Here is a 17,496-nt window from a genome sequence, read left to right on the forward strand (position 1 = left end):
GTGTTATTCCCTGCCTGACTTGTTTCATGTTAGTGAAGAGTTTATCAATTTTTGTAAGTCCTTTCAGCATGACAGGAAAGCAAAAGTCAAACTCAGATCTCCCTTTTAAAGTCGAAAGTCCGTGAAAGAGCGTCCTTATACCCTTTTCTGTCGTACAAAAAGGCCGTTTGTCGCAGGCAGTGATCAATTTGGAAGGATGAGAAGATATGGCTTTTGCAAAGCGCTCGAATCCTCTTTCTATATTTTGTCAATGAAAACCTATTTAAAAAAAGCCATAGTTCCCCCAATTCCATGACAATATAACTTTTTTTCCTGCTCTTATCAAAACTGCTGTGACATTCCAGCGATATTGAATTCTTTAGGCAAACTGAGAAGATCTTTATTAATTCAGGCTGAATACGAACATGGCATTTATAATCAGAAAAGCTTTGTAATGTAACTTACCCCTTTTTAACATACGAAAAGAGAGGAGAATACATCACGAAATTAATCTCGACGAATGCTATGCTTGACACTCTCAAGGACATTGAAACAAACATACTGGTATCTGACCATGGCGTTCCATCTTGCCTCAGAGGAAATAAAATTAACAAAACGTTTCAAAATGACTGCTAAACGCACACTTTCAACATCGCCGAAGCGATAAATAGACCGAACTGAATTCTTTATCATGAATAAACATCACCCTAAAATGAAGTCTGTGTGAGTAGATTTAAATGGAAATTAACAATAAAATCTAACGATGTTTTGAAAAGAAAGTAATTTTTCAAAACATTGAAATGACGTGACTACATGTTGTGCCCAGTGGTAAATTTATCCGAAAAAGTGTGTTATTATTGTAGTTGAGTCCCTGTGGAATTTGGGCCATAGGATCTTTAAATTATTTATAAACAAGTGGCGGCGCCAGACCTCGATGGCTGTGGGTGCAAGTGTCGGGCAAGGCAGAATCGTGTGGATGCAACTGATCCTTCATTATTCCTGGGTTATGGTGCGGAGTCGTAAAACGAAAAGGTCGATCGCCCTGTCGTAATATGTGGCAAACTTTTTGTGGGTGCAAACTTGGGTGCAAGCAGCTTTTCGGTGAATGCATTTGAACCCACAAGCGCCGCCAGTGTTTCTAACAAAATTAATTAGGAGTGTAATTATTTTCATTCACAATTTGTGTATTAAAGGAAGAAGAAAATGTTGAGAAATCTTTGAAGTCGTGCACTTTTAGAACTGTATATAGACGTTTAGAAGCCTCGAGCTTTATAATTACGCGGGGGGGGGGCTTTTGTGCTTGGCTGACATTGCCGTAAGACTTACAGACATATATGTAAGTTCCAAGAATACAAGATTACGACAAAAGATCAAAGAAGATGAACTAGCGTAGGACGGAAGAATATTCAATTTGTCAGTGATTTTCTTTTCAGACTTTCGCAGCATTCTGTATGTTACTCTTCCCTCTGACAAGGAGAAGATTAATCGATTTTGTGTCAAAATAAAAAAGTATACATGTAGGCTATAAGTCTGAACATTCAAGACTGTTCAGTATTCTGATTATCAGTTGTTCAGTAACCCATACAGAGGAGTTCCTGTATTCAATAGCAAATCTATCCTGATAAGTATTCCAAAGAAAATTTTGCCGATATTATTTAGCTTTCACTTCTAGCACCACCATTGGCATACTTTGTAATGATGACTGCATACAGAGTAATATCACAGAGTAATATCAAATCGGAATTACTCTTAAATTAATAATTCCGTATAATCTTGGCCCTAATTGTTGAAAAGATAAACGTGGTATTTAGTCGTAAAACAAGATTTGATTTCCCTGAGCCGCCACACCCAAACATTCCTGAAGTCAGTCAACCTTACCAGAATGATGGACTGAGTGCCAGGTGAGTTGCTATTGGTAGACATAGCACTTATGCATTGATTTGAATAATGAATATTTATGAAGGGTAGTACACAAAACATTCTGAGTTCTTTGGAATAAGGCGTGGCAGTGCTGGAATTTTTCCTTCGGGTTTAAAAAGAAAAAGATATGGGCTGGTGTGATCAGTTCATTGCTTGATTCCGAGGAGAGGGCAGCGGCCAGCCTCAATGACTTGTAGTCGTGAGTCAATGAGTTAGTCTTGAGTGACTTCTAATTATGGAAGTAGAACAAACGGCATGTACGTTCAGACTGTTCTGAGAAACGGAAAGCTAGGAAACGCCCAGTTCCTGTAATTTAGCTATGTATAAATATGATACATTGGACATTTATTTTATACATTCGTTCCTTGCAAAACCAGATATTGAGCCAGTGAAAATGAGATTTGCCGAGATATTGCATAAAATTATAATAGGTCTAAGTAATTTGAGTTGAGGATGTTGCAGCACCGAAACAATTTACCGTCATCTTGGAAGTTTGACACAATTCATAACACTTCAAGCTTATTAATGAATATTTTGCATTAAATGTAACTTGGCCGGAAAACCAGAAACATGGGAATATGGTTGTAATTTTCAGGGTTTTAAGTTAAGAGGAAGAGGGAGTCGGTTGACCCTTGGTAACAGAAGGATTGGGCCGCGGCGGTGGGACGCAGAAACTTAGCGAGTCAGCCACAGGCCACAGAAGCCGACTACAACGCGAGAAACAGAAGCACCATGGTGGCAGGACATTGAGGTGCTCATCACCTCATTTATATTGTAATTAAAAATGTCAATGCAAGAAATTATCCTTATTTTGTGTTCTTTTATAAATAAATGTAAATATTGTGTAGGCAAACAAATTTCCAGCAACAGGTGTGTATATATTTGTGTCTGAGCTACCAAAGGTCTGTCCCTAAGGGTAGGACAACTCTAGGGGTGTGACACCAACACTATATAACGTGTGAATATTGCTTGCATTTTACCGAATGCAAAATGTGGTACACCATGCATGCGCTTAGGTTTTGCTACACGTAGCTTCTTCTTTTAATATAAAATTGCCACTTCAATTTAGCATTATGTGGTGTCGTATTCCGTTTGTTGAACGAGTGAATGCATTTTGCATGATCTCTTCGCATGCATGATATATCACTTTGTGGTGTAGTGGGCAATATCTCGCCCAATATTGGAGATGGCTTACCCACAAATTGCAGCTGATAAAAGGCTGTTAAGTCTTAAAATTAATCTGTCCCCATTTATTTATTCGATGGCTGTGAATTGTGCAAGGGAAGGTGTTTCATAAAAGATTAATTTCATATATGAAAGAGGTGAAATAATTAGCGCTTTCCGTCTGACATGCACGAGTACCTGAGTCAGTTACCGAAATAAATGTCTGGAGTAATTGCAGTGGCTGCCAGTGTACATGTACAGTGGCTATTTTCTACATGCCCACTGCGACTGTAGTCAAAACCCAGAAAGCATCTCTTGCTGTATGTATAAGCGTCTTGTGTGTTTATTTTTATATTTTGTTTTCTAAACTTGAGTCAGTAGACTGCCATTCATCCCTCATGAAAACGTGTGAAAATGCTTCAAAAACATCAATTTTTCTGGAACCACAATGGTTGCAGTGTTTGTCTACATTCACCAACATTGCCAACCTGGCCGTACTTACATTACCTTTTTGAAAAATTACCAAGCTTCCAGGTATATGCGATTTACCTACTCTGATAGCCCCATCCTAAAGTGAAGAATGCGCGATTTCCAAGAAAGAGACATGTTTAGCCAGAAGACTGACTAGTATTTGCTCTCTTCTTGACATGATAACGTTGCCCGCACTCAGGGTGTATCAAGTCTGACCCAAAATTGTCATGAATAACTCGAGGAAGGATTTGTCATACTTTTTTTTTTTACCTTTTCATCGCTGGGACGGAAGGGAAAAAGGAGAGCAGGGAAGCTAGGAGTATGACGCCATTAAGAAACGATTCTTTGTCCAGAAGGGGCTAATAATTATCCTGCTGCTGCAATTAAATTCAATTAGCTACTCTCTCTGGCTGATGAATTAATCTTGGCAAATGCGCGGCTGATAGCGAAGACAATACGTGAGCTGATTGTTAATGGATGAGTAGCCTTGCCGTAATGGACCGTGCGAAATTGCATGCCGGCAGCGGCATTATGCATCGAACTGTCCGAACTTTCAAATGATAGAAATATGTACATTGTGCACTGAAACTGAAAAAAGTTTACATTAATTATGCACAAGCTTCTTGATGCTTTTTCGTAGCCATGACGACACCATTCATCTAAACTGCTAGTGTGCCATCACATTTTTCGTACGAGAGCTTTTCATATGTGGGTTACGTTTTTTTTTACTCATTCTTCTCCTTCCGGCAAGAGGTCGATCGCTACTATTGTGTAACTAGGTATTCATTCTAGTATAGTAGCATAACTACTGGAAGCTGCATGGTTTTTATACAAAGAAATCACTTCTTCGTGTTCATGGCAGGTACACTGTAAAAACAGCGCTTAGAATTTAAATACTACTTCTGCTCTCACTTTTTAACACGTCCAACCCACAACAAGTTAATTAAACATTAAAATGTGTTTGATTAAATGCCGAACAATTTTCCACGGTACGTTTAGCTTTATGAAAACTGTGGAGCATTTTAACACAATGCCATACGCATTTTAATTTTAATTTAATCTAAACGTCTGTGAGACGTGTTTAGAATCTGGGTATAAAATATTTAGAAACGTGTTCGAACTCAATTACCGTCTTTTTACAGTAAACATGATACCCCGCGTTTCAAAAATATCATCAATGAGTGTAATTATAAGATGATGTCATTATAAGGAAAAGTGCTAAAGAGAATGTGTTTATAAACCACCTTGAATTTTATGCCGGGACCGTTGATCACCGACTCCCAGATGGTCCTAATTCCATTTAAATTTTTGCATAGAAAGCACTTTAATAGTTTGAGTCTCGAAATATTAGGCAAACGAGTCTTTTTTAATAATACAAATAAGAAACGTTACTCTTGACTGTCCTGTCTTTCTCGAAAGTAATGTAATTTTTGTTAAACGCGTGATACTTGGTAAAGATTTTTAAATTTTTGTGAATGTATGTACTGCTATACTGAATAAACGGCAGGATTTGAAACACCCATGGGTAATGGAAACGTAGTAGAACCAAAATTAAAACAAAATGTTACCTATCAAAATGAAATGAACAAACGTATCAAACTAAAGATCGCTCATAATGCTTACTTTGGAGGTTTGCATGCAACAAAGTTGGGCAAGCGCAATGTGTTTTCATGTTTACTTCTTAATTCAGTGGAATAATCCACGTGGTTGCCATGACAACCTTTAAGGGAGACCCGCATGCGGCGCCTTACTGTTTTTCGTATAAAATGAGAATTATGCAAATTCGCTCTGATGTCCCTCCCCTCTGTTGCCTGAGAAATGTCAACGTGTCGACATTCCTGTTGCAGTTATTAAATTAAACAACTGTTTTTGTGACTTTGTGTGTGCCACGCAGACTGTACCCAGTCAGTGGAAGAGTCCTCTACCTCGTTGCTTGCTCTGTTGTAGTGAGTTGATCGGAGTTTCGCTCACTGTGGAGCTACAAGTAGCGTTCGGCTTTGTCGTACGATTTTCATTCGAAAGCGTACTTTTTCAAAGCCTTTGTTTTCATTCATAGCTGTGCGGAACTCGATTTGTGCTGTCACACCGCCAAGTTATTATTTAAGACAGGAGTGTTATTTGCTTTCATTGGAGCAATGCAAGGTAGGTTTCCACTTTCACAGTTTTGTTTTATTTGTAAATATTATAGTACGAACACAGTGTTTGAAAAAAAGAAGCTTTCCGTTACATCTGATATATAGGATGAACAGACCCCTTGCTACCTAGAAAAATCAAATGAGCATTGTAAATCTGATTGTTACTGGTTGTTACTGTGATTGGAAGCAATGGTCCCTTTCCTACGTCAAAACCCCTTAATTGTTGGTACGTTGTGGAAATCCTTTGAACACATTTAAAATGGGCTTCAGGTTCCGGAAATTTAGAGGAGAAAGAGCACTGTTGTCACACTTGTTGCCCGCACGGTCGTTTACAAGAGTGGTTTTAGTTACCAAGCAGCCACGGTTTCAAACAAAATGCTTTTGGTTGTAGAATCTAATCCTGCTTCTGTTCCCTAACATTAGGATACACAACTCGACAAAAAGAGTGAAAATGACTGCAGATTGAGAAAACATTGACAACAAATATAAAATTTAGTGAAGGGAATTTACATTCGCAAAGGCTGTGATAAACATTCCGTTTCCTTATTCTGCTTCGATTTCCTGAGGAGAAATGTTGGCCTACCATAGGGAACGGGATACTTGATAGAGGTTTTACATTTCGCACCATACCATTAAAATAAAAAAACGAACAAAATGTGGGCGGAACAAGAAAACAGTATTCAGCCATTAAATACTTTTTCTACGCACTTTCTTGCTATCAGTTTAACACGTTTGTATACAAAACGGGTGTAGACTTTAGATGAATAATGTTAAGCCATTGAACATTATGTTAAAGTCAAGTGTGTAGCATTTTCATCGATTCATTCTTTCATTTTTGTTTTAAGGTTAAAAAAGATGGTGGCCACAAAAAAGTCCAAAGACTAAAAATGTTAGGTTTACAGAAATAATTAATATTTACAATGATAGCCAAACATTACATACATGTAAACAGTATAACTTAAACAGATAAAACACAATTACAGTGACTCACATTATAGATAAAATTTTAGTGAATAAAATAGAATAAGATAGAACAATTACATACAAACACCTAAAACCACAACTACTGCGAATTGATTAACCTGATCATAGAGGGGACAGGTGATTGAATGTTCAGGACATTGATAACATCGTTATATGGCAAGACATTTGGGTATAAGGATTATGCGAAGTGCACGCTTCTGAATTCTTTCAATACTTTAATCTTAGTTTACAGTCACACCCGAAGACCAAACCACTGCACCGTATTTAAGTGTAGGGCTAGGTCGCTAGTTTTAACACCATTTTGCTTAAGTTTGCTTAGAATGTAAAGTCTACGAGAGGCACTTGTAATGAGTTGCTGAATCTGCTGGTCCCACAAAGTTGGGCAAGCGCAATGTGTTTTCATGTTTACTTCTTAATTCAGTGGAACAGTCCATTTGCGTTATCCATTGCCCAAACTCACGGGTGAATGAATCACGAAAAGGTCGAAGTTAAAATGAAGAGGGTTCTATTGGGGCAATAGTACGAAAGGGGAGAACCGTTATCACCGAATGGTCAGTGGAGGAGATTGGAGCTGAGATGACTGGATCTAAGTAGTTCATCATGAAGATCGGTTAAAATTCTGTCCAGAATCATGTTACCTCGGATGGAATCAAATTATCTTGGAACGATTTATACCATTGCAGTGTTTCGCTCAATCTGGTGTGTTGGGAGGTCACTGACGTCACCCATAATGGCAAAGGAGGCATGTTCATTTGTCAGTCGGATGTTGTCAACCATAGTAATGATGTGGTCGCGTCGGGGAGTTGATCCTCATACTGTGACTGAGGCGACGAGTATAAGACACAAACATAAATGTTTCTCATCAGTCGAGTAGACCTTGATAATGTCAGGTTAACCCATAAGACTTCAAGATGAGGAGGAACGATGTCAGCAAAAGCATCCCTTGCATTAATGCTGTCACAAATGTAGGGAGCAACACCCCAGGATTTGTAGCAGAAAACCAGGTTTCAGTAACTGAAATAACACGGATGTTGTTCTGTAAGATGAATGTGGCTTCAAAGTCATTGAATTTGTTGCTCAAAATTGTTGGATATTCAGTGTTTGGGTGTTAATGAGCACTGATCTGTTAATCTTACGGGGATTAGACATTTAAACGTGTTATAGCAAGATTGTATTTAACTACTAACAGATTTTAAGCAATTAACAATATTAATTTAAAATACGGAACCAAACATTTGTGTCAAATTACCCCGTTGAAAATAGAGTGTGATTTAAAGGATTAAATTCAATGACAATGAATTGGAGTGAGGCTTAGCTGTCTATTCGTGGGTACAATTTAAACAAGATCTTTGCGATCAACAGTAATCGAAGAGGAAAGCGTATATTTTAATATGTGTAGGGTTTGTTTTTTTTTAGGAATCTTTGGAAGCAACGCCTGATATTTTTCATGGGAGTGTGCGTGCAGGAACTGTTTATTTTTCTTTATGTCCGCAACTGACTTTAAAAAATGATGGAAACCAAATTTAACACCAAAACAACTTTCTAATTTGTTACAAAAGCTTCTATCTTGATTTTGTGTGTTTCTTTCCTTGCAAAACCCAACAAAACTGAATTCCTGCCAGACTCTGACAGTGGCTTCTAATAAATCTACATGACTATACTCATTTTCGAATAACTGCTAAAATCATTTACTTTTTTTTGATGTTCAAATGCTTACGTACTGGAGCATTCAATTTAAACCAATTTACAAGCCCCGCCTTGGTTTAATGGTCTTTGTTTTTTTAGATGACATTGGCCCAGAAAACCTGTGCGGTAAGAATAACGTTTTGGATCAAAAAGCTACAAATATGAATATAAACATGCCGAAACATCTATCTGCTTCACTTAATTAATTAATCATGGAACGTCTATATTGTGATAGACTGATCATTTATTACAGTACTATACACTACAATATAGGGTAACTTGTGGCTTTCAAACCTTATGTCCATGCGGTTATTCATTTGCTTATAACACTAAAAATAAAAATAAAAATGATAACAAAATAAAATTATAACACTAAAAATAACATAATGCATTTATATCTGTGCTCGTACTCTCTCTACAGAGGGTGATTTTTTTAAATTTCGAACGAAAATGTTTTACAGTTTTGGGAATGTATTTCCCTTAACGCCACACAGAGCGCTCTCAACCGAAATGACAGGGCCATGGGCTAATAATTCATTTTATTTTACACAACGTTTGTACAAATCAACACTTTTCGTCACTATTTTGGGTTATATGTATCGAAACGTGAACGTTACAAATTACGAATTGCTTCTCCTGTCAATCTTGGGCACTTGTGCCTGTGATGTCAGTGTAGAAAGACACTGTTAGGTTTATGTGATTGTTTCTGTTCAAATTATGAATCCAAAATTGTTTAAAGAACTGCTTGTTGGGTTGTTGCCATCATAATGATGCTCGGGGCTAGAAATTCCTTGAATGTTATCTGGAAAATAAACACACCCTTATAACCTTTTTAAGAAAAAGTGCGCTGTAACAAACTACCCCTAGCTGCAGCTGGCCCCTTTCTTTCCTGAGTGTTCTTCATGTATCAACGTCCCCTTGCTGTAAGCTTTCGTGCAAGACATTTTGGTCTTATTATTGGTCTCGAGGCAGAGTGAATGCAATCAAAGTCATTTTCTCGGTTTTCGTGTTTGTCCTGCTGGGTGCAGGGGCGCACCCTATGCTGAGGTTCGGTCGGTTAGGAAACAGTTTAATTGCGAAGAAAAGAAGCCCCAGTTACACCCACGGGTGTGACTAAATGAAATTGCGTTGTGTGATTCATATGTTGTCCAATACGAAAAATTCTTCATTCTATATTCAGTTTGCTTTGGAATTGGCTCGGGAATTCTTTTTCCCCTCCTTTTCATCTAGACCGTTTTGATTTTGCTCTAAAACAGTATTACTGCTCTGTTTATTCTATTCCTACGCTTTTTGGATTTTATCTTGAAAATTTCTTTATTCATGAACAAAACCGTAATGTCATTTTGGGCAAAACTTCCAGTGTCACTTTCTGAATATTTTGCCGTAGCAAATTTTCTTTTCATCAGTGATACATCGTTAGTATGTCTAATCCTCACATCTAGCGAGCAACGTTAAGGTACAGTGTGAACAAAAAAGGTAAACCGAGCAGGGTCCTCACAGCAACGTTTTTAATCGCTCAGAAGACCTTCAAAGATCTTTGCTCCTTAAGAAATGTATCTTTTAATTTACTTTACCCTAAAAGGGTGTAACATTGGTTTAAAGTATTGACGAAGAGTAGAAAGTTCCACAAAGTGTGTCAGTCGAAGAACGAAACCTTTTTGTGAAACCTGCTCCAACGACCAATTCTTGTTTTGCCATTACATGTATGTTGGAGTTCCCTCATTCTTTGCTTACCACCTGGCTATGTCACCTTCCATCGTCTGAAGTTATACCAGGCACGAAATGGGACAGAGGGGTACCCCCCACAAGTCCAATCCCTATACACACTCCAACCTATTGTCACTTAACTCATCTCCCCTAGATGTCTGAAAATAATTCCTGAGACACTAGTATAACAATCACCAACGCAAAGGCGGGGGAGGGGGTTCTCTCTGTCCAATATTTTGCTTCATATGTCTGAAGTACTTCAAAACATATCCCGGCGCCTTAACTTCTCCGTGCTTCCCCCAAGCCCTGAACATTTTCTTTGGCGTCTGTTTACATGTAGTTTTGATCTGAATTCGTTGCCCACCAATAGGTGGTTTTGTACTTGGCCGGTAAAGCCACACGTTCTGGGTTCGAATCTAGCGAGGCACATTTTCACACATTGCCTCTCTATCCATCCCGGAGCAATTGGGTACCCTGTGAGGGCAGAGATTGTTTTTGTGGTTGATTTAGCTGCTTTACTGTCGAAATACTCCCCAGGGAGCTGAGATGGTATTTGGGAAGTTTCACGGCGCATTGAACAGACGGAATAGTAATGGAAAGCACTTTCATCTAAGGTTAGTTAAGGGCGCTATATAAAAACTGTTGTTGTTATCATAGTTAATAGAAATTTCATCTTCATATTTCCATATTCGCACTCAGTGATGGCTGCCGGAATCGTTGGGAAGAAAACTCAGTGGCTTGTTTTACTAGGTTTTCTCTCGTGTTGGTTTTCGTCAGTTGAGGGAATGTGTGAAGAGATGCCGGTAAGTACATGCAAGCTCATTTCTATTCATGTTTCAACAAGTGAAATTTACACCTGTTTGTTTTTTTAGAATTTATTCAGGTGATATTCAAATAAACCCATTTTAAACAGAGGTTCCAGATGTGTATGTGCCTTCACAATGGAAGCTAGAAAGTTCAGTCAGTGCTAACTGTTCGGACAAATACATCAGGCGTGGTTTGAATTAATTCACGTGTATAAGACCAAGAAATCTCTTTCGCGTTCCCTTTTGGCACTGTGACAATGGGCTTCCACAGCAATCCAGAGTCCAGATGACAGCTAACAGTGGTCATACCGCCGTGGCGCATTTTCTCTTCATAGCAATATTCAGGCACTAGGTTCTGTAGCTGTTGGACTCCTGTTATTACATTTTAATGGTATATGCATTCCACGTCAACGATGACGCTCTCGTATTATCGCTAAATAACTATATTGCTATAGCACAGTCTTGTGCTGTTCCCAACGAGAGTATGTGATGATAAGGGGCAGGAACAAGATAATTTACGCGTTCTTCAGGGATTAACACAAACTGGTGAAAGAAAATCAATGTAAAATTTTGAAATTTTTGAGACATTTAAATTATTTTTGTTACGGCTTTTAACAGATACGTTTCAACGTGATCAAGGGCCCTCGCCGAAAGAGATCTCGTTTTAAAGTGGTTGCTTTTTGAAACAAAGAATTTACGTGGATGTACTTCAAGTGTTGGTTAATTACATTTTACATAGAATATGAATTGTCATAATGATTTTATGAGCTTTAATGAGCTTTTACCCTACGGGACATGAAAGTTTGTCCATTTTTGATATGAAATTAATATTCTGACAATATGCATAACATGCATGCCTGGACTTTCATCTTGTTCCCAAAAGATAATATTGTCCCAGTGTGTATTCGTCCCAGCGTGCTAGGTGTGAACGCGTTACATTAACCTGTGTACATTATTCGAAAGTTTTAACTCGTCCCCTTGTGAAAATGAAAGCAACTGAGTTGAATGAATTTCCTCCTCTTTTCCTTTGTACCTCGATTTAAATAGAGTAAAACTTGTGTCTTTGTGAAAATCGAATACACTTCTGCCTCACAACTTATTTTAATGGATTTGGCTAAAAGACGTCGCCAAGTTGTGTATCAAATAACTTACTCACTTTCGCTGAAATTAAAAAAATCGGAAGACGTTACGATTAATTACGGGCCAAACTCGCCCTTCCATGGAGAAGGTGGCAAATTGTTTTTTGTAAGATTTGTAAGGCGATGTTTGAACTGAGATCAGCAATGAAAGTGCAGTGAGTCTTTCTTGTTAGCGGTTTGATTATAACACGTCTACTGCCTGACAGAATGGCTGTTACCATTTTGAGTTGTTTTGACAGAAATTGCCTGAATGCCCTATTGTCAGACACACGACTTACTTTACCCCATACACGGTGGGAGTAAACGTTTCCATTTTAGTGTAACAGAAACACCGTGTACTGTGCACTATAGGGAAAGCAATCATTTCAAACTTTGTAGCACTAAGATGATTGCCTCTGCTTTGACACTATATTTTGAATAAGAGACCCAAGGGCTGCGATTTCAGGGAAGTTTTATATATGCAAGTATACTGCAATGTGGCATGCTCGAATTGAAGGTGATACTGTCCTGGATTCCGCCCTTATGAGCTCTGAAACGAGTTCCCCACAGAAAAAAAATCAAGAATAGGGAAATATCATTAAAAGTGATACAAAATTGTGTAGAGTAGCTTTTCAAACAGCCACACTTTCAAAATATACAGTGTCCAAAATTTGCCCGGTCAATCTAGGGCACTTGGGCCTGTGATGTCAGTCAGGTTTATATGATTGTTTCTGTTCAAATTATTCATCCAACGTTGCTTGAAGAACTTCTTGTTGGTTTGTTGCCATCATAATTATGATTGGGGCTAGAAATTCCTCGAATGTTATTTCAGAAAAGAAAAAGACCACACCACACCAAAAAGTGCGCTGTAACAACCTACTCCTGCATCTGGCCCCATTCTTTCCTGAGTGTTCTTCATGTATCAACGTTCCTCTGCTGCAAGCTTTCGTGTAAGACATTTTGGTCTTATTATTGGTCTCGAGGCAGAGTGCATGCAATCCAGATCATTTTCTCGGTTTTCGTGTTTGTTCGTGTGTATAATAGTTTTTCAAACAGCCACACTTTCAAAACATGCTGTATCCAAAATTTTTCCATTCCCCGAAGTTGAGCAGTTTTAGATCTAGCTGTTATTCCAGTCACCTATATATTTTTTTCAAATATGTTCATTTTCGCGTGTGAGCTCTCCGCTTTGAGATCTCTACTAAATGAATGGGCTAACAAACATCTAGACTAGTATTGTTTCATTTGATAAGCACAGTTTTACCTGGCTTCCATTGTGTTTACTTCAAGAAAGAATGGCAACATGCTCACCAGTCCTGCGGCGCAAGGCTGATTGCACCCTTGTAGTTTTAGGCAACCCGGGACAATGGACCTCGAGCTGGTTTGTGAACGACTAGAAAGGGACGCGTCACGTCGAATATCGTTCTTTTCTAGCGAAAAGGGGGTGATTCTGCTCGAGGCCGATTACAACTATGCATACAGCTTCAGTACAAACTGTCCAGCACCTGTGACGAAAATGAAACCCGTTTTGGAACGGTTTTTAATTGTACGCGTACGTCATTGAGGCTATGCAATTCCTAGTACTTCAAGCAAAAGATATAAAAGGCACAGAATAAGTCAGATGAAAAAAACCCAAACCCCCGGCCGAAAAAAATTAGGAGAATTTCAAGGATAAGACGACGAGACAAAAGCCAACTGGTTGAAGGCGATGGCGAAGGAAACCATAATTTGGTGGCATGCATTTAGTGCTGGAAATATGTACGATTTAAACTAGCTGCTAAGTTAGATGTAACCAAACTCGCGTTGTTTTTTTTTTATCATATCCGCATAATTGTAAAATATGAGGTGGGTTTCCTCTCCCGCCAGCATGTTTGTGTCTCTTCACGAAACGTAGAATGCAATTATCGAATTGTCTGTCCCTGGCATTATTAATGAGATTTGACATTAATGATGTTTTGCTTGTGGAAGCATATCAAAATGCTCAAGTACGATGTTTAAAAAAAGAAAAAATTAAAACCAATAACAAATTGTCATTTTTGACATGCCTGGCTATAAGGGAATATCTTGACGAAATTGTACCGACGGTATAACGATATCATACCAATTGCATTAATAGACTAGATATGAATATGATTTTAATTAACCACGTGATGTTAATGTATATCTTGTGCAAGGGCGAATCCAGAGGAAAACGTGTCGAAGGGCTGAAATTTAGGGGGTGGACAAAAATTTGATTTTTTTTTTAACATTTAGCCTTCCATGGCCATTCTGAGAGGTGAGGACACGTGACTTGTTTCATTCTTTTAAAAGGAAGGAAATAAAACCAAAACAAATATCAATTTTTCAACTTTATTTTTCAGATTATGGCCACCTTTGGCACGCTCCCCCCTTAATCCGCCTTAAAGCCAGTGTATTATCCAGTATCAATGTAACAGAGCAGTTTTTTGGCAGTTTTTTTGTAACTCGGTGGGTATCTTTAAGACAATCCCATTGTGACTCCAGATACGTGTAGATCAGTGCGTGTCTCTGTGCGTTAAGAATTATTCATTTGGACGAAAGTTACATGAACTGTGCAGTTCATGTTGTACAAGGCCAACTACGACATTAAGGGGTCGCAATGGCGCGATCACCACTGATGTGCATTTTTGATTCAGCGAGTTTTACTCTCTCTCTTTTATCAATTTCAGGTTCTGAAAAATAGGACTGATGACACGAGTGGCTGGGTCTATCAGTACACAGTCAAAGCAAGGATGGCATCCACATGTGATTCCTGTTCCCGTGTTCTTAACGTTAATACAATAGACGAACTTGATCTGGGTCATATCAAAAAGATCGATAACTGGCAGCATTTTTCCAGCAGTTGTAAAGTAAGGATCGGTCGCTGCAACACAATAGAGGTAAAGGTTATAACTAACTGCAATACCCTGGGTAGTACCGCATTCTGGTGTAGATTTTTCGTTAGAAAATTTTGAACCGAGCCTGAACATTTTTATTCTCCCGGAATAGTTCATAGTCTCCACATTTAATGTTGTTTTAACAGGTGCGTTTAGTCCTTACAGCTATATTTGTTTTTCTCATATCATTACAAAAAAGGACATATTCAAACAAAAAATAACATACATTGACATTAATGTTAACCACGGACCATTTAAAGAGGGGTAAGCAACTGCCGGCAGCTTCAGCGCAGTAACACCTGCGATCTCGGCTCTATGCGTTTAACGGATTGTTCTCGACTTTTATCGAGAAAACTTGCGACCACACAGACACGTGTTGTTCATAAATTTCAATTTACTCGTTTTGCTTTGACGAAATAGTTTACTTTATTTATCACTTTTAAGGACAAAGAATGTATAAGATAAAACACCTTGAGTATCCTACTTTATGAAAGGTTATATTCTGACTTAAAAACAAACAAACGAAATGGCAGAAAGGTACAGATGCTTCAGACAATCTAATCACATATGACTTCAAGAACTCCTTGCTTCGAGGAGTACTGCAGCTTTGCGGGCGTGACGTTACCGTATATTCATCGAAGACAATGTCTTGCCCAGCTTTGGCTGGAGGTGTTACATAATCCAGTGTTATGTTGATGTATTTCTCCTTTGATACTTAGCTGGCTGTAACAGATCCTTTTACTAATAAATCATAATAATGCACGCATGCGCACAAAATTGGCCTTGGCTCGGCGGCAAAAGTGTGAGCGGGCTTATGAAAACGTACAGAGGTGCGATTATGAGGTTTCCTGTCTGTGTTCAATTTTTTCTTCAGAAAATCCCATTAAATAGTTTTTGCTATTAGTTTCTAATCTAAGCGGGATTTTTATAGCTCTGTAAAAAGACAATCGTGATTTCTCCTGTGCGCACGAGATTGTCGTATCTAAGCCGGTCTCTTTTCATGCTGTTTTATAGCAAACACGTGAATTTATTAGTGAAAAGGTCTATTGAACCAGCTCCAAACTGACGTTGCACACCCCTAGTGTAAATGGTCCGTGCTTTAACTACCAAATTTTTTGATGTTGTTGGTTAAGTGTGTGTAAACGAGGCGGGTTTTTTTTTGTCATTCCTATATTTGCTTAATTTTGTTTGAAGTGCACCAGGGTCCGTGTTTGAGGACCCACGTTTTGAACAAACGTTAGTAACTCTTCTCATCCGAGAGTAAAGTGGGAAGCCAGCATTTATCCTTAGGGACGCTGAATAACACAGAAAAGAAATTTGATGCGTTCCTGAGATATAGAATATTAATTCTGAAGTACAACTTACGTTTTGCAGGGCCTTGGTGAGAACTGCACAGGCTCTCTCAAAGGTAAGACTATACTCTCAGTCCACTGTTTGCAGTTGATTGAGGGAATGAATGACTACCTGTCAAAATGAACCGAAATATCGATAACAATCTTTCTAGTCTTCTTCAATGTATGTATGGTATTCGACATCCCTTTTGAAAATTCCATGTAATGAAAAGTGCACTTTTAAAAACATTTCCAGACAACGGGGGGAACTGTTGCTGTGTTGGCATTTAGGAATCCAGAGTTTCGTGTTTGATTCGTAACCCGATGGCCTGTGTGAATTTGGGTCGTTGCTGAAATCGTTTATGGCAGAGAATGTAACCTCAAATTATGAACCATTATTTCGAAAAAGCAGATGAAAAAACATTTTAGATACTCGACCCTCTGATGCTTCAATCCATGTGGCTTTTCAATTGTACACGAGTTCTCTGTTTATACATCAGTGAAATGAAAGAAACAGCATACACTTTCATGTTCTTAGAATTTGAACTAACCTGTAGGTCTGTTAGGTTTGGTTAAGCCATTTCATTGTGATTTTAATAGCACATTTACATGTCACGAAACTCCCGAGAAGATAATGCAGAACAATATTTTAACGTATTTAACTTTTGCAAGTGTTTTGCACAGACTGCATATGAAAAGATCTGGACCCGTAACTCCCCAATCAACATGCAGAGGTCATTGGAGCTACCGGGCGGGCATTTTAACGTGCTGAATACAAAGTTAATACATGTACAAAAGCTTACTCGCCATTGTTAATAAAATTCGTTTGTGGCATCTGGTTACAGTGGTGAAAGAGCCTGCCACCACCTTTCACTTTCAGAGCATTGTTAACCACCAATAAAGCACACTTATTCTTCATATTTATCGTCGTTTTCGTCTCACTCTGGGAATGGTGTTGAATTGAAAAAGCAAATTCGTCTTTCAGTAAGAAAAAGTCAAATAACAGTGCTTTATGTAATTGCTATGCCTGATTTCTTTTGCCAATTCTTTTCTTTTCTAGTTTGAATCACACAAAAAACACGTCCAAGTAACCGCTAATTTAGGCCATCTTAACGATACATTCAATGACAAAATTAAATGATCGGTAACATTACGAGAAAAAACGAATTTGCTTTTCTGATTCAACGCAATTTTCGGATTGAGACGAAAAATAAGGATGAATAGGACAACTGTGTTTTTTTGGGGGGGGGGGTGATTTACAATGCTCTGAAAGTGAAATCTAGTGGAGGTGTTATTTCCAA

At 38.3% G+C, this 17,496-nt stretch overlaps 1 protein-coding gene across 1 annotated transcript in view; it reads left to right on the plus strand.

Annotated features, from left to right (window-relative positions):
* The first annotated feature begins 5,371 nt into the window (after nucleotides 1-5,371).
* Nucleotides 5,372-17,496, plus strand: part of LOC110986698 (uncharacterized) — a 76,586-nt gene continuing 64,461 nt past the window's right edge. The window contains exons 1-4 of the mRNA XM_022248811.2: nucleotides 5,372-5,676; nucleotides 10,746-10,849; nucleotides 14,658-14,867; nucleotides 16,239-16,272. Of these exons, the coding sequence (XP_022104503.2) occupies nucleotides 5,670-5,676; nucleotides 10,746-10,849; nucleotides 14,658-14,867; nucleotides 16,239-16,272 (355 nt within the window). The 5' untranslated portion in view covers nucleotides 5,372-5,669. The remainder of the gene's footprint in view (nucleotides 5,677-10,745; nucleotides 10,850-14,657; nucleotides 14,868-16,238; nucleotides 16,273-17,496) is intronic.

Source organism: Acanthaster planci, linkage group LG02, assembly GCF_054643075.1.
Source record: "Acanthaster planci isolate LZ-2023a linkage group LG02, COTS_SCS, whole genome shotgun sequence".
Lineage (NCBI taxonomy): Eukaryota > Metazoa > Echinodermata > Asteroidea > Valvatida > Acanthasteridae > Acanthaster > Acanthaster planci.